This window comes from Dermacentor silvarum, chromosome 6, assembly GCF_013339745.2.
Source record: "Dermacentor silvarum isolate Dsil-2018 chromosome 6, BIME_Dsil_1.4, whole genome shotgun sequence".
NCBI classification, from domain to species: domain Eukaryota; kingdom Metazoa; phylum Arthropoda; class Arachnida; order Ixodida; family Ixodidae; genus Dermacentor; species Dermacentor silvarum.
The window spans coordinates 113,526,898-113,548,984 of NC_051159.1; the positions used below are offsets into that span (position 1 = coordinate 113,526,898).

General features: G+C 48.8%; 2 protein-coding genes across 2 annotated transcripts in view; both read left to right on the forward strand.

Moving 5' to 3' along the window:
• Positions 1 to 15,158: 15,158 nt before the first annotated feature.
• On the forward strand, positions 15,159 to 16,321 carry LOC119455857 (uncharacterized). The gene has a single exon (XM_037717369.2). It carries the CDS (start codon positions 15,324 to 15,326, stop codon positions 15,909 to 15,911), a length of 588 nt encoding a protein of 195 aa, XP_037573297.1. The 5' UTR covers positions 15,159 to 15,323; the 3' UTR covers positions 15,912 to 16,321.
• Positions 16,322 to 16,668: 347 nt separating this feature from the next.
• Positions 16,669 to 22,087, forward strand: part of LOC119455858 (thioredoxin-like protein 1) — a 37,571-nt gene continuing 32,152 nt past the window's right edge. The window contains exons 1-3 of the mRNA XM_037717370.2: positions 16,669 to 16,847; positions 17,378 to 17,648; positions 19,182 to 19,304. Of these exons, the coding sequence (XP_037573298.1) occupies positions 16,753 to 16,847; positions 17,378 to 17,648; positions 19,182 to 19,304 (489 nt within the window). The 5' untranslated portion in view covers positions 16,669 to 16,752. The remainder of the gene's footprint in view (positions 16,848 to 17,377; positions 17,649 to 19,181; positions 19,305 to 22,087) is intronic.

Genomic DNA, 22,087 nt, shown 5'->3' on the forward strand with positions numbered 1-22,087 from the left:
AGCTTTGCACCGGTTGATGCCTTGACGCCCATCATGAAGGAGCTCGAGCGTGCGGCGCTGAAGGGCGGATGGCACGACAATGCGGGACCCCTTCAGAAGCAGTCCCTCACAGATGGTGAGGTCCCCCCGGTGCTTCCAGTACCTCTTCACATGGAGAGGGAAGTGGGACTGCCGGGGCTAGCCGTTGGCGCAGTATTGCTGCAGCAGAGTGCACTCGCCGTCTTTGGCTTGGGCATGGCGCAGGTGCTCGAGCTGCGACGAGACGATGTCTGGGAAGGAGAGGCTGGGATTGAGACACAAGTCGCCCGAGGGCTGTGGAGTCCCCGAGACTTGGTCGACAAACGTGCAGACGCCCAAGGCCTGGATTGCCGGGAAGCCCAGCAGCGGGACCGTCTTGGTTGCCTAGGACGTAGAGTAGCTGCTTGGTGAACTTGCCGTGCCATGACAGGGTAGCAGCGTAAGTGCCTAAGACCGGTAGGACGTTGTTGCCAGGGCATTTCGATTCGCTATTGGGGTCTTGAAGCTTCGAAGGGACGCCAAGAAATGTACTGGGCACGATAGAAACTTCGCCGCCAGAGTCCACCTTGAAGGAAAGTGGACACCCATCGACGAGTACTTCAACGAACTTCGCGTTCGGATGCTCTCCCGCAACTGCATGTAGCTCGATGGAGCTGGCAAAAGGCTTCGGTGTGTGCTTCCCGCTGCCGCGTTTCTTCTTGAGGCACACGTTCTCGAAGTGGCCACTGTTGTGGCAAAAGTTGCAGGACGCTCTCCGAGCCGGACAGTCGGCGCGAGGATGCGATGTGCGTCCGCAGAATGAGCACAGCTGCTGCGTTGTCTTATCAGAACACGCTGGCTTTCCCTTGCGAACGCGAGCGGCGTCGATGCGAACGCGAGCGGCGTCATGCGAACGCGAGCGGCGTCATGCGAACGCGAGCGGCTTCGATGGCGAGCGTCGATGAATCAGCCGAGTCACGAGCCTTGCGTTCGTTATCGGCGTCTTCGTGTTGGCGAACGTGCGTAAGCGCTTCGTGCAACGTCAATCTCGGGTTCCGACAAAGCTGGTCCGAGAGCTGGCGGTCAAGCAAGCCCACGGGGAAACGGTCTCGGACAAGACGCTCTTCGATGTTATGCGAGGAATGGTTGCAGCGTTTGACCATCGTCCGAAGCGCAGTGTAGAATGCGTCGGCCGTCTCACCCGGCTGCTGCGTACGGCGGTGAAAGCGAGCTGACTCGTAGAGCTCATTCGGCGGGTGGACGAAGTGGTCGGTGAACGCCTTCTTTACGGTGACGACGTCCTTCAGGTCCGCCTCTCCCAGCGTGGTGGACGCGAGGACCACCCTGGCTTGAGGGCCCATGCAATAGAGCATAGAGCGCACCTGGACCTCCGTCGGAGCGGCGTAAAGTCCGGTGGCGAACGAGTAGTCCTCGTATTGTAGCAACCATGTGGGCCAGGAGCTGGGGTTGGGTGAACGCAACCTCGGAAAAACAAGACGTATATAGTTTTACCAGTTCTACTAAACAGCGATAGAAGCTGCATGGTGCGGTGGTGTCGCACAATAGTCAGGTTGAATAAGCATGCTAAGTTCGCTTCGCTGCGTCCCTGCAGCATGCAGTGATTCAGACGAATCATATCTCACAGAGAAATTGCGTTGATTGTAGTGCTTTCTTCACGGAAATTAAGAGTCTAGAAATGGGGCCTTCAGAGCTGCAGCCTTTTGTTCTGCCTTGGTATACAGCTTGTGTGCGACTCCCACCCCCCTCCTCCCCCATCGCCCACTCGCAGCCCTGTGGAGCCCTAAGCTATGAAGAAACATTCTGTATGTGCGCAACGAAAATGGAGAATCCTGTTCTGTCTCCTCCCCCTTCCCCTCTCCCGCAACAGAAGCATCCTGGCGACCCAATTGATTCCCCCAAGGCAAATAGCGTTATTTTGTATCATTTCTTTTTTTGATGCTAAGATGGCAAATGGCCCATTGAGCGAAAAAGGATGCGTTTGTCATCTGTAGCAGCGAAACGGCTCCTAAACTCGCAGTGCCATTGGCTGCGACTCCACGTCACGAGCTGCGCCTCGACGGAGCAAAGCGGGCGAGAGGGTACACCTGCTGCAGCGTGTGAGTGATTCATAGAAATAGGAGAAGAGAAAAGTACAGCGCCGTAACTGCCTCTCGGGGAAGGGCACCTCAACAGCGCTGTACAGAGAGGGGGTGAAGGAGGGATAGTGACAGAGTAGAGAGAAAGTGTATTGAGTGTGGAGCTGCTGCAGCGTTAGCGCGCCACGTGTTGTGCGAGGGGAGAGGGCATCGCCGCGACGCCACGTCACCCTCGCTCTCACTCTCGGCACGAGCGCTCCTTCCGGATCCGAGTGACGTGTTGGTAGAGCGGGCGAAAGGGGACACCTGCTGCCTCGAAGGACCGCTGAGCGCCGTTCAATTGTACATTAAAGTTTTCGAATTCACAACTCATAAGAAGTGCTTTGGTGTCCTCGGAGTTTTTTTTTTTTTTTTCATTGCACAAGCTAACGTGACGCATGCAACCATCATCTATGTCAAATACTGTTATCAAATCAATCAATTCTTTCCTTTTTTAATGAAGAAATTGCAACAACGCCCCGGTGCAAGGATCTTTAGAATTGGCTAGTAAAATATGCACACCGGCGAGTGGTCATCGCTCAAAAAAGGGTCACCCGTCCTCCATCTCGTTTGCACGACCGTGAAACGGCGAGATTGTCGTCCTGCCGATATCGCGTCCACCCGTCTCTCCGTTTTGAAGGACTTCTCTTGTCAGAAGTGTGTCTCTCTTGCAAAGATACCACGCTCCCTGGACTTACACTCGCGCTTTTCCTATGTATATATCGAGACGCTCAGTCATCACGGCGAAAGCGAAAAGCGTGCGTGATCTTTGCCTCGATCGAGCGCGGAAGATGCAAATTGAGACAAATCTTGATTGATGACGATCCGGATTTGGGCTTGTCCCAAACTTTTCGTTCGAGGGCCTGAATAACCGACAACGGGAAACTAAGGAGATAAAGAAAAAAAAAGAATTTCAACGATGAGCAATGTCCGTCGTATAGCCGCCGAGGAAAGATGAGCGTAAGAAAAGGAAAAGCAGTGCAAGTATGCGCATGACGGAGAGGTCTCGCAGGAAGACGGAACGCGACACTCACCGATAAAGAGACGGCGTGCGACATATGAGTTTCGGAGAAGTCAACATCCCTCAATGGGTTTCTCCCTCCTAACTCCGCACGCACACGCGCAGATAAACAAAAGCACACGCATTACACCCACCCGCTTACTCACGCAGGCACGCACGCACGCACGGACGGACCGACGTACCAATCTCGCTAATGGACGCGCAGCTTAGGATGATGTGCGCGGCGTGAGGCTTAATGCAAGGAAAGCCGATATCGGAGACACCTTTCCATTCACCGCTCGTTTTCACTCCGTTTTGCTCCTTCCGGAACGTATTTTTCTGTTTGTATGTTTCGGTCGCATAGTTTTCCTTTCTGTTCATTTCCCATAATCGTCACGCGCGAGCCGAACGAGCATCCAATAGCTTATCACCGAGTATCTATCTTGCTTTCCCTCTCCCATTTGGGGCAAGGGAATACGCGCGTTGGGAAAAAATGATAAAATAACGAGACTGACTCTCTCTTTCTTTTTTTAACTCGCGCTTTGTAGTTAATTCTGTGAGGCGCCTCGTTAAAAATTGAGCAGCGTGAGCGCTTTCTTTTCTTTTCTTTTCTTTTTCCTTGTTTCTTAGCGCCCGAGTCTTTAAGCAATTCCGGAGGAGCAGGCCTTTCCAAGTAAAGTGCACACGAGGCGCACGTTTTTTGGAAAGCTTTTCGCTGGCGTTCTTACCCAAATGCAAGTATTGAATCCCTGCGCGCAGTCCCAATGTGTCAAATTAACAGCGTTCTTTCTTTAATTATTAGCCACGTGTACAACGCTCGCTGTCTTCCGGAAAGGGCCAGTACCAACTTCATTTTATTGCGATAGCAATTATATGGACCCTCCAGGACCCAGGCGCATTTCTGCTGTCGTCGCCGCCGTCGCCGTGATGTTCCGTATAAAGTGCAAGGGCGATAGCGCCGTATGCCGTATATGCTAGTGAAAGCGTGCCAGGGTGAGCCGACGATGGTGGCTCAATCTTGCGCGCGCAATGGAGGAAAGAGGGGAGGAAGCGCACTGTCTGCCATCACGTGCAAGGCATCGGGTGGAAGGGAGGGAGGGAGGGGGGGGGGGCAAATGGGAGAGGTTAAGATAGATACTCGGCAATGCCTGCTCCTCCGTAATTACTTCGACACTCGGGCGCTAAAAAAAAGAAATAAAAGAAAAAAGGAAAAGAAAGTGCTCACGCTGCTCAATCTTTAACGAGGCACCTCTCAGGATTAACTACAAAGCGCGAGTTAAAAATAAAAGGGAGAGAGAGTCAGTCACGGCCGCGCGGTCCCTTTCTTGAAAGCGATAGGTAGTGGGATGGATGGATGGAAAAAACTTTATTATTTATCGAGGGAGGGGAAAAGGGGAATACGGGAAGTGGTTGGGTGAAAGGAAGCTGGTGGGTGGGTCCTTAGTCCAGGACACCAGTGATCCTGGTGTCCTGGACTAAGGACCCACCCACCAGCTTCCTTAGGCGCTTCGAGTGCTTATAGCTTCGTGTGCACCGTTTTCTGGCCGCTTAGTTCGCGTTGTAACGAGAGGCAGCCCGAAGGTCCATTCGCTCGCTGCTGCAGCCGCGCTTTCTCACTACAGCGTTTGGACAGCGAGGATGCGCGGTCATCGAGTGATGTGTTTTCATGTTTGCTTGTGCGCGCGTGGCGCTATGCTTGTTAACTTAGTAAGCGAATGTTTACAAGTTTATACGACCGATAAAACTACTATCCTTTCTTCGTATAAGTAAGTCTACGTATTTACTATCGAAATCTAGGCTTCGCCTGTCGGGTGAAACTGCTACTTTTGCTCTGCAACGTCAGTTTTCATTTATATATATTGCTACACGCGTGTGGTATTTGGTTGTTTGAACGAGGCGCGCGGGCGCCTAGACGAAGAAGACGAACTGCTCTGGGCTCTCGAGCTATCGGCTGATCTGGCCAGCGCTGCATCTATCATTTGTAAATATACTTGTAAATAGTCTCCTGTACTTAATCCTTCGTTCGCGTAACATTTTGGTGGAGGTGCGGGGTACGGCACGCTCCACCAAAATGTTACGCGAACGAAGGATTAAGTACAGGAGACTATTTACAAGTATATTTACAAATGATAGATGCAGCGCTGGCCAGATCAGCCGATAGCTCGAGAGCCCAGAGCAGTTCGTCTTCTTCGTCTAGGCGCCCGCGCGCCTCGTTCAAACAACCAAATACCACACGCGTGTAGCAATATATATAAATGAAAACTGACGTTACAGAGCAAAAGTAGCAGTTGCCAACCTCGGTTTTCCTGCTGCCTGCTCCATCTCCCGACCTGACGCCCGACTGGTGCCGACAGCTGCGCCTCGCAGCGATCTGTATTCCAGATACCGCAACCCTACAGAATGGAGAACTCCGGACGACAAGCCCATTTGCTTTCGTTGCCACCGCATTGGCCACGTCGCTCGCCACTGCCGCACCTCCTGGTCATCGCCATATTCGAGCTACTTTTCGCCGTCTCCTCGCCCATATGCCGACCCTCGCCGCTACTCGCCTCGCCGTATGCCTTCGAGCTCTCACGTATCCGTCGATGAGCAAGACCAAGAAAAGACCGCTTTCGTCACTCCAGATGGCCTCAACCAATTTAAGGTTATGCCGTTTGGTTTATGCAATGCCCCCGCCACGTTCGAACGGATGATGGACTCTCTGCTTCACGGTTTCAAATGGTCAACTTGCCTTTGTTACCTCGACGACGTCCTTGTGTTTTCTCCTACGTTTGAGACGCACCTTGAGCGCTTCGCAGCTATACTTGACGTCTTCCGCAAGGCTGGGCTCCAATTAAACTCATCGAAGTGCCACTTCGGGCGCCGACAGATTACAGTGCTCGGCCATCTCGTCGATGCTTCCGGAGTACAACCCGACCCGGAGAAGGTTCGAGCAGTAACAGCTTTTCCTGTACCTCAGTCTGTCAAAGACGTCCGAAGTTTTGTGGGGCTCTGCTCTTATTTCAGACGGTTTGTGCAAGATTTCGCAGCAATCGCTCGACCACTCACTGAACTTCTGAAGAAAGACGTGCCTTTTACGTGGGGTTCCCCTCAGGCTGCCGCATTTTCACGCCTTACCACGATTCTGACCAATCCACCGATCTTGGCCCACTTTGACCCGTCCGCACCTACAGAGGTCCGAACCGATGCCAGTGGTTATGGGATCGGCGCAGTCTTAGCGCAACGACAACACGGACACGACCGCGTTATAGCCTACGCTAGCCGACTCCTGACAACTGCAGAGCGCAACTATTCGATTACCGAGCGCGAATGTCTTGCTCTCGTCTGGGCTGTTTCAAAGTTTCGCCCATATTTGTATGGCAAGCCCTTCTCAGTAATCACAGACCATCATGCGCTGTGTTGGCTTTCGTCGCTCAAGGATCCTACTGGTAGGCTCGGTCGTTGGGCTCTCCGACTACAAGAATATCCCTACACAGTGACGTACAAGTCGGGACGCCAACACCAGGACGCCGATTGCCTCTCTCGCTACCCAGTCCAAGACCCGACCTCTACGTCTGATACTGACACCGACGCCTGCGTTCTCTCTGTTTTTCCACTGGTCCATGTCGCCGACGAGCAGCGCCGTGACCCGTCTTTGCGTGTCATCATTGACCGCCTGGAATCGTCACTTGCCGACAGCTCCCTTCGCTTATTCACACTTCAAGATGGCGTACTCTACCGCCACAACGTTCACCCCGACGGCCCAGCATTACTCCTTGTGATCCCTAAACACCTTCGCTCGGCTGTTCTCCACGAACTTCACGACCTCCCCACTGCCGGTCACCTCGGTGTGTCACGTACCTACGACCGGATCCGCCGACGCTTCTTTTGGCCAGGCCTTGCTCGCTCCGTTCGAAGATACGTAGCTGCGTGTGAGAAATGCCAGCGACGCAAGACACCGTCGACGCTCCCTGCTGGGTATCTTCAACCAATTGACATTCCCGCGGAACCATTCTTTCGGGTTGGTTTAGATTTACTTGGTCCTTTTCCTCTTTCTACCTCTGGGAACAGGTGGATCGCTGTGGCCACAGATTACGCCACGCGCTACGCCATCACCCGAGCGCTCCCTACAAGCTGCGCCACAGATGTTGCCGATTTTCTTCTACGCGACGGGATTTTATTACATGGAGCTCCACGACAACTTCTCACAGACCGTGGCCGGACATTCCTGTCGAAAGTTATTGTAGACATCCTGAAGTCCTGTGCCACGAGGCACAAGCTATCCACGTCATACCATCCGCAAACGAATGGCCTCACGGAGCGTCTTAATCGCACTCTCACAGACATGCTCGCGAAGTATGTGTCTTCCGACCACAGTGATTGGGACCTCGCTCTACCGTTTGTCACCTTTGCGTATAATTCCTCGCGCCACGACACAGCCGGTTATTCGCCATTTTTCCTTCTGTTCGGCCGAGAACCAGCACTGCCCCTCGACACAAGCCTCCCTGTTCACACAGGCCCCTACCGAGTGATTCGTGCCGTGACTCCCGTCACCTACGAGATCGCCCCTGACGCCCCATCTGCTTCCCAGTCCAGTGATATTGTGCACGTTACACGACTGAAGCAGTATCACCCTCCCAGTGATGATATTTAGACGCTCCGGGACGTCGCTTCTGCCGCCGGGGGATTATGCTACACGCGTGTGGTATTTGGTTGTTTGAACGAGGCGCGCGGGCGCCTAGACGAAGAAGACGAACTGCTCTGGGCTCTCGAGCTATCGGCTGATCTGGCCAGCGCTGCATCTATCATTTGTAAATATACTTGTAAATAGTCTCCTGTACTTAATCCTTCGTTCGCGTAACAATATATATATATATATATATATATATATATATATAGCCGGAGCGAGAAACCTTACTGTGGCTGCAGCAATGCGCGGACTGCGTGGGTATGCGACTAATTACGCGGCTTCAATCTTCTAAGGGCGCCCTGTTTATATATAGCGTCCGATGCAACTTTGTGCTGAAACTAAAAGTTCGCCGCTGTTATGGAAGTCAGAGAAGCGCGGCACCCGCGTGCTTGACTGTTTGGTATTTGCCCGCCAAAGCAATAGACTGGCTGGCACCATAGGCTCCGGGTAAATCTGGCTAGTTAGAGTTGGTTACCCCGTGCGCTAGTATATCGGTGCAAGCGTGTTTTCGCGCTCAGTCTCGCTCAAAACGCGGTCTTGTCCCGGCCTGATATCTAATGTGGTGCCTGCTTTCGCTCGGTATGCATAATGGCGATACGTTAAAGCTGTGCAAACAGATTTATGCGTGCCAGCTCCGACCTCACCATTTCTCTCCCATGATATAGCGTATGTATTCTGGGAACGCCGACATAATTGGCGGCATCAGAGCCAACTGGACGAAGACGACGATGGAACGCGCGAGCTGTGGCGCGAGGGACGCGCCAGCTTCGGCTAAGTTTATTCTAGGCACTGTACTTCGGCTGCGGCTGGGCGCCGTGGGGCGTGGCCGGCGGAGACTGGAGCCTGTTAGCGTGGGCTGCGGGATAGAGCCGTTTCCCACAAATAGATAGATAGATAGATAGATAGATAGATAGATAGATAGATAGATAGATAGATAGATAGATAGATAGATAGATAGATAGATAGATAGATAGATAGATAGATAGATAGATAGATAGATAGATAGATAGATAGATAGATAGATAGATAGATAGATAGATAGATAGATAGATAGATAGATAGATAGATAGATAATTTTTAGTGTGCTTCAACAGCCATTGGGCCTAAACGAGCGCGCACTAAGTAAAATACAAACACCATGACATGAACCAGACACATTACAGAAGAAAGAAAATCACAAAGAAAATATAGACAATAAAACCATCACCTAAACAGAGCGATAAAAAACAGAAGCTTAGGCAAATATGTCCGTGCTATGAAAGGATGAATTATAGGTGATCTGCAAACGAGTCATGGGACAAATGGCATGCACCTCAGGATGTATCAGAACATTTGCCGGCTTTTGCATAGGCCACACGAAATCACAGTGACATCAATAACGGGTCACAATCGATGGACCCACGCACAATTTTGTGAAGAAACTGCATGTCACGCACAAGTCGCCTGTCATGAAGAGTAGACATACTAAGGTCTGCTAAGAGAGAACCACAGTTACAAAAACGACGGCGACCAATATATCTATCATAAACGATGTCTACGAGCTTACGCTGAACACTTTCGATTCGAATGGAATAGCTAACGCAGACGCTATTCCAGGCTACTGATGCGAACTCGAGGCGTGGTCTCACGAGAGCACAGTAAAGAGTGCGCAGACACTCGTATCGACGAAATTTTCTGGTTAACCTAGAAATAACACCAATGGCACGCAAATACACGAATACACGCAAAGTGCCTCGAGCGGCCAGTCGCGGGGCAATTCTGCGTGTATTCGCGGGCTTCTTTCGCGCTCAGAAAACACATTTATGTAGCACGTATTGAGCAACAGAAAGCTGTATTGGGAGTTTTTCATGTTGCTCTACAATTTTCTCATTGACATTTTGATAATTAGGACAGTACTTCTCGAGTTATATAATTAATTACAATTAGCTAATTAAATCGCAGTAACGAAAAAATCACTGGCGGCTACTCCACTGCGCTGGAAACAATACGCACTAGGTTTTCTTTGCGTAACGCCGTTTCTTTTTTCTTTTTAATCGTGCTGCGTGATAGCTGGGACACCCTGTATATGGTGATTGTAAAGGAGGAAAGAGACGCTTAATTCTGCAGCCCTTCAGGGAGCACGGTGCAGAACGCGCGTTTGCTCTCCGACATGCGTTCGCTCACCCTGAAAGCGCGCGTCCCTCGCGCCCTTTCACTCGCACATACAGTACAGTGCCTAGAATAAACTTTAGTAAGTGTATTCTAGGCACTATACATACAGCGTACGGAGCGCGGCGACGATTTCATCACCGTTTACGTCATACGGAACCTCACGGCGACGGCAGAAATACGCTTTGGAGTGTCCATATAATTATCGCAATAAAACGTTGCGAGGCGAGAATGTGGTAAAGACTTCCGACACTGCTCGACGAGTTTCCCGTTCAGATCTCGTCTAAAACCTCCGAGCCGCCCCCAGAGGTCCTGGCAACAGTCACCAACGCCGCGCGCGTTCCGTGCGAACGCGGGCAGAAAGGCGACGGCGTCGACAACAGTCCTGCGCGTTGCTGGTGCTGCTGCATGTCCAAGTTTATACAGCCACGGCCACTGGATAAAAAAAAAGGTGCGGCCTGCCGCGTGCACGTCGGTGGCTGTTGTCTGGCATCGGCATAGCAAATGCGTCAGGAACGCGCTTGGAACGCCGTCGCGCGTGCCAGCCGACGGCGCGTTCCATCGCCGATGACGTTCGGCCCAGCCAAGCGGCCGACAATGCAACTACGGCTGTCACATCCGCTCCCATTGCAACGCGCCCGACGCGGCAGGCCGCACCTTTTTTATTGCGATAGCAATTATATGGACACTCCAAAGCAGATTTCTGCCGTCGGCGTCGTCGTCGTCGCCGTGAGGTTCCGTATGACGTCAGTGGAGATAAAATCGTCGCCGCGCGCCGAACGCTGTATGTGCGAGTGAAAGCGCGCGAGGGACGCGCGCTTTCGCGGGGAGTGAACGCACGGCGAAGAAAAAACGCACGTTCTGCGCCGTGCTCCCTTAAGGGCTGCAGAAGTAGGCGTCTCTTTCCTCCTTTACAATCACCATATATTTTTATTGCGATAGCAATTATATGGACACTCCAAAGCAGATTTCTGCCGTCGGGCGTCGTCTCGCCGTGAGGTTCCGTATGACGTCAGTGGAGATAAAATCGTCGCCGCGCGCCGAACGCTGTATGTGCGAGTGAAAGCGCGCGAGGGACGCGCGCTTTCGCGGGGAGTGAACGCACGGCGAAGAAAAAACGCGCGTTCTGCGCCGTGCTCCCTTAAGGGCTGCAGAAGTAGGCGTCTCTTTCCTCCTTTACAATCACCATATATGTAGAACAAACGCGCCTTCTTCCGACGCGCGAAAGGCCGTGGAGGGGAGGGGAGGGAAGGGAGGCGACGTTTAGCTGCGGCATCAAGTGCCTATTTATATCAGAGGCTCCGGCAACAGTCCCCAACGCCGTACGCATTTTGTGCGAACGCGGGCAAAACGCCGACGGCGTCGACAATAGTTCTGCGTGTTGCCGGTGCTGCTGCATGTCCAAGGTTATACACCTCATAAAGCTACTCTCATTACTGCGTATAGCTCTCTACAAATTTGCTATCGCAATTGATGCTTCGCCTTTCAGGTGAAACTGCGAGAACTTCTTTTTTATCCAGCGGCCGTGATACAGCCAATCACGGATTCTCGTTCTGTGTTATAGGCTATTGATCATTACCTTAGCCTCTGCGTGGTAATCTTCAAACCTGCTCTTACACTTTGTCAGCTAAAGTACTCAATCGCTATTTATTTATTTATTTATTTATTTATTTATTTATTTATTTATTTATTTATTTATTTATTTATTTATTTATTTTTGCAAGTCATCTTCGTTCGGTGTTGCTGAACAACACAATGGCATCTGCAAACCGCAGGTTGCTGAGATGTTCCCCGTTCCTAATCATTCCCAGTCTAACAACTTGAATACTTCTTTTTAATGCAATTAGCATTCTTTGGGAACTTCGTGCCCTTTCTGGTATGTCCGTATATGGATCTAACCTCTTTCACGCAGACTTGGACTACTGGGTACTCGAATAGACGACTTAGGAATGGACAACTTGGGCCATTGGGTGTGTGCAATTGGTCATGTGACACTAGGTATGGGAACATTCTTGGACAATCTTACAGATCGGGTATTTGCTACTGGGTAGGTGCCCGTGTATACAAGCGGAACAAGAGGCAAGAAGTGAAGAAGCTGGTCGGCAAAAGAAAATTGAAGAAGTCAGCGGACATAGAAGTGAAAAAGTCGTCATGAAAAGCAGCCGAATGTGGAGAAAGGAGCGAAGTGAACAGAATTGGACCAGGGTGTGCATTGAGCAAGGAGCTTCGGAGGAGTGAAGAAGATGGCGGTAATAGAAAATTGAAGAAGTAAGCGACACAATTTTTATTTCTTATTTTATTTTGAACTACTCCGTTCTTGGCCAATACCCCAGAGTGGGTATGTGCCACTATATTCAAGGATCTACATCTACGCAGAAGTGAAGAATTTCGCAATACAATGCGTCGCTGCATTGCTTAAAATCTAATCGCATTAACGTCGCCATACATCGTGGGATGGGTACTGCTGGAATTTTAAGTATGCAATGAATGGCATTGGGGACATTGTGTCTCCTTGCTTTACCCTTTCTTTTTATCAACATTTTTTCCGCCTTTTCCTTTGAAGATATAAGGCATCCGTACAAACTTTAGAGACATTGGCTAATGTATTCGCGTATGTTTCTTGTACTCTTTGACTACGCAGTTTCTCCATGACTACTGGTATCGTAAATGAATTAATCGTACGCCTTTTTGTAACTTCTGTTAAAGGCTGGTTACACTCCGAAGATTTCTCATTTACCTGATTGATGACAGATGGGATTTATATCGTTGAATATCCCTTCCTAAAGCCAGCCTGTTCATTGGCATGATTGAAGTCAAGCGTCGATCGCCCTGGTTTTATTGGCCATAACCTTGGTGAATGTTTTTATACGCTACCGAAAGCAATTTACTGGCCTTGTAGTTCTTCAATTCTTTAACGTCTCTCTTCATATGAACTAATAGGGTGTTGGCGTTCTTCCAAGTATCTGGTGCTCCAGCGCCGAGTAGCATGTGTAAAGCGCACAAGCTGAGGCCGATCTCTCTGTCCTTGCACAAATTAAATTCGTCCGTCTGTGGTACATTTGAAGACATGAGATATTTCGAATAAAAGGTCGCAATATTTTCTAGCGTATCCTCTCCATATTTTATCCAATTGATTGTTATTTCATCTTGTCCTGCCGCTCTATCCGCGGGTACACCTTGCAGAGCCCTTCCAATTAACGCCATCTCGAATTACGCATGAAACTTCTGCATCATATTCGTCACTAAGCTCAGACAGCCTTACGTGCACGCTTCCTTGGGTATTGGATTCCTCTACTGTCTTTAGTATATTATATAATTTTTGGTGAAACTTGCCTTGTAAACTTTCACTACATACATCTTATTTTTTTATTTTTTTTTTCAAGATTTCTTCTAATTGATTCCATGCTGCTCCCCTCTTTACTGCTTCCTCGTTCTTTCCACTGTTATAATTTCGAATGTCTCTTATTTTCTTTTGTTTATTAGCCTTCGCAATAAAACCCACTCGAGCTGATCTCTGGAGTTAACCACTTTGATGCTCTGGCGTTTCTTTGTTAGGCCCGGGGCACTGACAGATCCAGAGAAGGGGCCCTTACTTACTTGGGAGAGCTTGCCTGCTTGCTGTGTAGGCAGTGGCGTAGCCAGGTAGGAGGGGAGGGGGGGGGGAGAAAGGGGGGGGCTGACTGGGCTTCAGCGTCTCTCGAAAATTTTCCGGCCGGCGCCCTGCTCCCTTTTATACCTGGCACGTCGCCTATGAATTGTGATTTTCGCACAGTTTACAACTACACCTGGCATTACATAACCATAATAATCAACGCTAAAATCATAAGGGGGACCTGATAGGTTCTTGGAAACCACCGAGTGGGCGTATGCAGCCTTAGCCCCCCCCCCCCCCCCCCCCGGAAAACAGCTACGTGCCTGAGTGCAGGTGCCTTATTAGTTTTAACTTCGTTTGTGACCTCTATAATTATGCTAGTTAAGGTCTCATTCATTGCTATGCTGTCTTCATCTTCAGTTTCCAAAGTGCGAAGTACTGTAGCCTGAATTTATCGGCTTTCCCCTGACTGCTTCTAATTGGCCTGTTCCTTCTCAGGGACTAATTTTGCTCTTTCTCCCTTCAAATTGAGAGAAATCGTTGCACTCACTAGCTTATGATCATTGCCCTTTACCCTACCTAACACTTCTCTATACTGCACAATGCTTGGGTCGGCAAGACGTAGGAAATCTATTTCGTTTCCTCTTTTTCTGTCTGGGCTTTCCCAGGTCCACTTCCTGATATTGCGCTTGCGGAAGAAGGTATTCATTATTCGCAATCGATTAATTATTCCGCGAATTCTACCAACATATAGCTTCTGCTCTTCCTTGAATTCATGTTATAGTTGACAATTCCTGTTCCCCAGGCTGCATTATTCCCCACTTTATTATTGAAGTCACCTATGATTGCAGCATATAATAGCGCCATAAAGATTATTAAAATCACGAAGAGCAAAATATGGCGCCGCCGCCGTCTGCGCAAATTTAGCGATGAGCCCCTCACCAGGTAGGGTGACTATGGTCACTGCAAAACGGCGCGTAGCCAGGTCACGCAGTGAAAACCATGTCTGCGAAGTATTACACCGGCGCAGCGATGCACAGAGCCCCCCCCCTTACAAGAAAAGCAAATTTCACCTGTCCTAAATTTCTAAACGCACTACTTCTTTCGTTGTTCTTGCACACTGCATTCAGTTGATAGTTTAGCGTTATTTCCCTCGTCTACTTCGCGCTCCTTTGTTTCCCGTCCGCTGGCCATATTAGTAAAAGAAGACTATATACAACTCTTGTACAGCGTTGAGTAAACGTTTTCTGTCCAAAGTGTCAATAAAGTTCGTACTCACTCACTCACTCACTCACTCACTGTCCAAAGTGTCTTAAATAAAAGAACATAAAAAGGAATATAGTATACCTGCCCAGACGGTATAGACGAAAGGCTACTCTGCAAAGTGTTACAGTGCAGAAAACGCGGCCACGACAAACGCTCACTACTGAGCGCGTCCAACCATACTACGATCGTTTGCGAGAAGCAGTCTATTCGTCGCAGAAATTTTGCATCATCGCGTTCTGCTCTGAACATCGCCAATGCTTCGAAAAAAAAAAATACTTTCGGCGTGTCGCCGCCGCACGTGAGAACTGCCTCGTGCAACTTATCATTGCACGCGGCGAACCCAGAGCCGTGAAATCCCTTTCTCGGGCCAGTCGCAGCGCCAGTGGCAGTGCCTCTCGTGGCAGGTGCAGCAAGCGCAGCACGCTCAGCCCGCTCAGCGCCTTGAGCGGCAGTGGCTCGTGCGGCGTCCGTTCGGAATTCGGGAACCGCCCCTAGCAGCGAGCGTGAGCAGCTACGATGCCCGAGGAGTCGAACAAGGCGGCCGGCGACACTCTGGAGACGAGCGCGCTCGACAAGACCGAGATGAGCGAGACATCGTCGGCCAAGCAGCAGCAGCAATCGCACTCGAGCCCGTCGTCGCTGAAGCGGCACCTGCGAAAGACCTACGGTCGCCGCCCCATGGAGCTGGTGAACCGCTATTTCCGCTCCATGTTCGACCTTGCCTCGTACGCCAACAACGCAGCGTTCCTGATGCGTTGCCGCGCCATGCGGGTCGTGCCGCGGGTCTACCGCGTCGAGTGCCGCGACATCAAGAACACCCGGCACGTGGTGCGCATCTTGGACGAGTGCAGCTACCGGCTCATGCTGGCAGACCTGGACTACAACCGGTTGAGAAAGGTGCAGGTGTCGCGTCTCCTGGAACGTCTTCACGAGAAGCTCGAGAAGATCATGTCCCCGGATGACCTGAGGAACGTGGTGCTCCTGGCCAAGGGAAAGTACGAAAATGTTTTCGAGGCCACCAGAGACAAGCAGCGTGCCATGTTCGCTGACCTGCTCAAAGAGTACGACATCGAGCCGAAGAAGCCCGAGGAAAACGAAGAATGACGCGGCAGGAGCTCTTCCTGCGAGGGCGGTCAAGCCGGTTCGAGCCTTCGATTTTCCTCGCTAGTCTGTGTGTCATTTTTTTTTTGTATGTTCTCTCATCTTCTTCTTCGTCGGTGTCGCGAGACAAGTGCGCCAAGACCAAGCTGACCGGCCAGGGCTATGGATCGGCGTGTCCCTGGGGCCCTGGGGTTCCGTCGCGGCTTCAAAGAAGACGAAGTGCAAGCCCAGGTGACTTCCATGGACTGGAAAAGGTCAAGAAAGCCCGAGGGACTTTTTGTTTTTTTTTCCTTTGTTATCTTGGCGTTGCAGGTCAACGTGAACGCAAGCACTACGTGCTTTACTGTCCGCCGTGGGAAGCCATCTGCCCTTTCTGGGTACGTTCCCGGTGCTGAATAAAAAGCTTGTTGATTTAATCGTATCTTTGTCTCTCTGCTATGCCGTTCTGCTGTGCGGCCAAGAAAGTAATTGATCGAGCGCCGTTTGGTAGTACGATGCTGATCGTTACATCGGTGGTCTTTGATGATCACGATCAGGTGAGTGTCGGGCGGCAAAATGGTCAATTGTAGCAAGTTAAAATCTAAAAGCTGCAAAAGCTTGGCTATACAAGGTGAAAATTTCACGCACAGAAAAAAAACGATGACTGCAAATAAAATGCAGTAGACTGGTCAAGCAGTCTTTGTACTTGTTAGAATCAAAACCGAAACCAATTTTCGTATTTTTGCTTGCGAGTAGTTTCTTGTGTGACCGTCGTGGCGCCGCGTTCTACAAAACTCTCTGTCCGCCGGTTGTCTCGACGTTCCTATCGTTCTGTTTGCGCGAATATCGTTTCGTTAAAGAAAAGATGCCAGTGAAACTAGTAACCGATGATGCTCGTTTTCAAGCGGAATTATCGAACTCTGGAGCTAGTCTTGTCATAGTGGATTTTACAGCGAGTTGGTAAGCAACTAATGTTACCGCTGCATGGACGTTGCACTATTGCGTCCAAAGGTGCTGACATCATTGGCGCGCCGTCGCGCTACAAAATTAATATCAATGTGTACGAAAGCCACTTGCTCTACATTATCTAGTACATTTTAACGTCATTAACGCGTCTCGACGCAGCCAAGTTTTTCCCATGGCATGGACCTCTCTTTAGGGGGTGTTTTCCGGGTCAGTTCTGTCATTGCATGGCGTATGAAAATCACTCGTCTCTGTTAGCGGAGAGTGGGCCCGTTCGCTGTGCTGTGGCAGTTTTTGAGGCGACAGTCGAACTAAGCTTTCCAGTCTGATTATTTTTGTGGAACCATTGTATGCTTCGTCGTTTTAGTTCAGGTGGCATCCGGGGTGGTTACGACAAGTTGTCGTGGTGGTCGAATTTCGAACTGGCACATCTTCCGACCACCAAATTTAACGAGCAGGCTGATAAGTGAACGTCGTCGCATCGATCTTGCGGTATTTGTTTACACCGTTTCAACGCTGCATTGCAGGTGTGGGCCCTGTCAGAGGATGGCACCCGTGTTCGAGTCCCTAAGCAACAAGTACACGCAAGCAGTGTTCCTGAAAGTGGACATTGACCAATGTCAAGAAATCGCTGCTGCTCAGGGCGTGAGCGCCGTGCCCACGTTCGTTTTCTTCCGGGCCAAGGCGAAACTAACCACTCTGCGAGGTGCCGACCCGAACACCCTCGAAGCCAAGATCCAGGAGCTGCTGAGTTCGGAGCCTCCGGAGGGAGCTCCCACCGAGAAGGTCCAAGGCCATGCAAGTACCAATCTCACATTTTGAGTAATACTGATGTCAGACGGCCACGTTCGATTCCGATCGAGCTCGATCTGGGTAGAATTTCTCGGCTGCGAATAGCTCCCTCCTGCAGCTTGCGCAAAGAAGCTAGTCGCTACCGATAAATTCTGTCCCGATCGGGCTCGATCGTGATCAAACGTGCGCTGTGTGACACCCCTATTATATCTGTGTGCACTCACCATAGTAGCATGCTATGTACAGTCATGGACAAATGAAACCAGAACAAGAAATTATAAAGAACCCCAGGTGGTCAAAATTAATCCGGAGCCCTCCGCTACGGCGTGCCTCATAATCAGAACTGGTTTTGGCACGTAAAACCCTAGAAAGAAGTGAAGCAGAACACCTTTCGCAAGTACTAACTCGAGAGCCCGATTTCGCACCGCATATATGGCTTGCACTGACGTCATTGTAGCTGCCGTGTTGGTGCACCAACACGATGATAAGCTGGGTCCGTAACGTCACGTGAAAGCTTTCAATAAGATGGATTGGACTGAAGTGCTTGTAGTCATATTGGTGCCCCAAAACGGTGTTAACTTGGGTGCGTGACGTCACGTGAAAGCTATCAATATGGTTGCCAAAGATGGTATAAGCCCCACAATAGGCGCAGAAACCATAATCGGGATAATATTACATATTGCTGAAATAAAAAACAAAAGAACGCACCCTAGCTAGCCCTAGCTTGTTCGTATTTCAATTGTCCATGACTGTACATGATACAACCGTGATCAATAGTATTATGCGGACCAGGGGCAGTGTCAAAAAACTAAACGAATTTCTTGGAAAGTCAGACTGACAACTTCAAGCTGAAAAATGCACGGCGTCATTTGTAATGCCAACTCGTTTAGACTTGATATTGCACACAGTCTCCGGTTCAAGTTACATGCAAAGGAATCGACGAAATTTTGTTTCATTGTGGAACCCCCATTCTGCATACTTTTGACCACAGGTGTATATTTTAATGAGCAAGAACATCGAGTATTGTTGTTAAAACGTTTATTAAAATACCAATACAAAGTTATTAGAACATAGAGTGAAAGACATCCTTTATTTACTGGCAGAAAAAAGTTTGCTATTGTAGCATAAAGTTCTTTTCACAGAGTAAAAATGCAGTTTAAATGTTAGGCAGCACTCTTCGTTAGCTCACTGCAATGGAAATTAAGCAAGTGGCCATGGGTTTTCTCCACATATCGTTTCTCCATAGTCACTTGCCTATTTCAATTTGTAGAAGACAGTAAGTGATGTTCTCTCTCCTCAGTATTGAATGCTATGTGGTTAGTTCACTGTACATGTGTCGAAAAAAAAGAAAGTTTGTTTGTGTTCATTGTCATTTAGTTATACTGCATGTGAAGCAACTATAACGAAAAGATGTGCATTTTCATTATCTTATTTCAGGTCTCTTCTTTTAATTTTCCAAACTACCTTTGAAAGCATATTCAGCGGAAGAGTAATTGTGTAGTGCAGTCTACAAAATTGGTGCACACTCTCTTTTTTCAGGTTGACATGTCAACATTCTTCGATCGCAGTGCTCAGGAATGCTTAAATGAGTCTGATGACCACCCTCTTTCTGGCTGCCTGTCGTCAGGAGATGGATATCTGGAATCCGATTGTGATGAGCAAGTAAGATGAACATTGATGGCTCATATGTAAACACACGCTAGTCTCCATTCCGACAGTGCACATTGGAGGGCGAGGAGCAGAAAGAAGCTGCCTAGCCTAAAAGCCCTGTCTTCTACCGTCTTACCCCATAAGGCCGACCTCCATGGAGCAAACTATCGCGATGAATCCAGTGCAGTGGAAAATCTAGCGCGAAGCGCCGCTGCATATTCATCACAGCACACTCCATACAACCAAGAGCAGGCAAACACTGCCTACCAGGCCTCCAACGCAGTCCCGTGAGCAGTCGCAGATGAGCTCGACTCGGGGGACTGATGGAAGCCAATGTCTGTGCTACGATCTCATTGGTCCGCACTGTTCGCCACATGCGACCACGTTTAGTGCCGGCATTCGCTGGGTGGCAAATATCTGGAGAGGGTAGATTGTCGCAAACATCCAGTTTTTTGGACAGCAGGCAGATGGCCGCCACCGAGCGGCAGACACCAAAAGTTCGGCACTTTTTCGCTCCCTGGAGGTCGGTCTTTATGTGCAATCACTCTCACTGGGGATGTAATGATCACTGTGATATGCCGGAGTGTTGGATCTATAGAACACATCAAGTTTATGCCCATGTACAAGTTGCTGCGATTCGAAGGCAGCCACTTGCATGGACTTTACATTCTTACTGAAATCTGTTCTAAACAACTTTCACTAGTTATATTTGGTCAGAGATACCTATTTACACAAAAGAATCGAACACAATCAACCTAAGTTTGAAATTTTGTGTTAGGGCTACAATTACGGCCAATTGATGTATTACCTGGTGACAAAGTTGTTGATGAAGTGAGACATCTTAATTAATGTGAATAATTGCAGGACAAGTTGTTGGTCTGGGCAGCACTCACTCAAATATGTACTTGTTTGCAGTTTCTTGTGGCCACAGGCCTGGTTGGTACACAGGAATGTTCTCTTTTTTTTTTTTTCTTTTTTTCGAGTTATTGAGGGAAAACAGTTTTACGCTTTAAAAATCATCTCCAGTTACTACACGAGTCAAACATATAACTGAGGCTGGTGTAGAGGATATTTTGACTTTACCACAAATTATTTTATCAGACAAAATACGATTATCTATTTGTATGTCTGGCATATCATTAACATATATTGTCACAATGTGGTGACAGTGAAGAGCTCGAGCACTACCAGAAAGGGTGAATGAAAAATCACTTTGAGAGTTTACAATACTGTTTGCGTGACACACATCCAGTCTGATCGACATGCCTGTTTCGCTATCAAATTGGTGAGAACATTCATGAAGTTCCGGATACAGCTAGCATGTCTAGTGCAAGAGCAATAACGGGATGACAGTTGTGATTCTGTCAAAGTGATTTCTGGCAAAAAGTGAAAAAAAAAAGAAAAGACATACATGGCAGCAAGAACAACTGGGCAATGGGACGGGAGGACGGTCCGAGTGTTCTCTATTAGTTTAGCGTCCTTTATCAGCTTATACGAAGATGGTGGTGAAATTGACCTGTATCTTTGTAAGAGCAGGGGTGAAACAACTGCACCAAATGAGTCATGAGGTACCTTTGCACCATCCTGTTCCAAAATGGCATTTTAGTAGAAAATTTTGCCACGCCTGCACCAAAGAAGCATATAATAGCTGCCTCACGAGTAAAACCAAAACGTAAAGCACGCTATCATAATGAAGGTGATCGAAATGGCCATAACCACATAGTACATAGCCGATGCCATCAGTTCGTTTGCTGTTTATGCTCTTTTGTTGCATTTCTCTGACAGAGGTTCCAGTGTTCTGTCACTCTGCAGTCTTGTTTGTGCCGTTTGTGGTGCAGTTCTGTGTTGCTTCTACTTCTGTGGCGCAGAACTCATTCAAGAAGGCTGTCAGTTCAAAAAGCAGCTTTGGATAATGATTGTTTAGCACAGTTGTTGATGGTGCCACTTTAAGATACCTTGTAATATGTGTACTCAACTGCTGGTTAGGACAAGAAGGAGAAGAAAGGCGAGAAGGTTAGAAACTTCTGCCCAAAAATTTGGCTGTTAGTGGGGACCCTCCTTGCAAACCTGCACGATTGAAAGAGTGGATCCTGTGGTTAAAATTTAAACCACTTTCACGTGACCCATTGTACAGTTATGCAGAAGACACCTTTGCATATTAGAATTAAAGAAACCTCTGGGCGTCTTTACTGTAACTTCGGTTTAGTTGTGCATGTCCTATAGGGCGTGGTCTTCTTTACATGTCCTTGCTTTTTTTTTCTGCAATCTCATTTTGTTGTTGTTTTATTTACTTGCTGTAAGCGTAGCGAACATGCAAACACATTTTGCAAGTTGAAATTGTAGAAGCGGCTTTATACTGCAATATGCGCACAGGTAAAGGCATTCTATTAAAAATAATTAAGAATAGCCTGGTAAATTTTATTCCAAGTGCTGTATCGGTGCCCATAGAGCTGGCTCTGTTATATTTGTTGACTATTTCAGTTTATATTGAAGCCATATGGTACATAGATTACATTCAACACTGCGCGAAAAGTGCCTTATCCGTGTACCAAATAAGCTCTTTGCCTGCACCAGGATCTTTACCAAAAAGTGAAATGGCTGTTCCACCACTATAATAGCAAACAATCTTGCTTCTTAAAGACTGGCACCCCTTAGCTTTTGTGTTTATTTTCTCTTACATAGTACTTCTAACAGAAAATCTTTTGACCATATTTATGTACATTTATGAGGTGTGACTCATGTGTCCATGCCCTCTGTAATGCCCAAAAGCCCTGAGAGTAAAATATATGAAATGA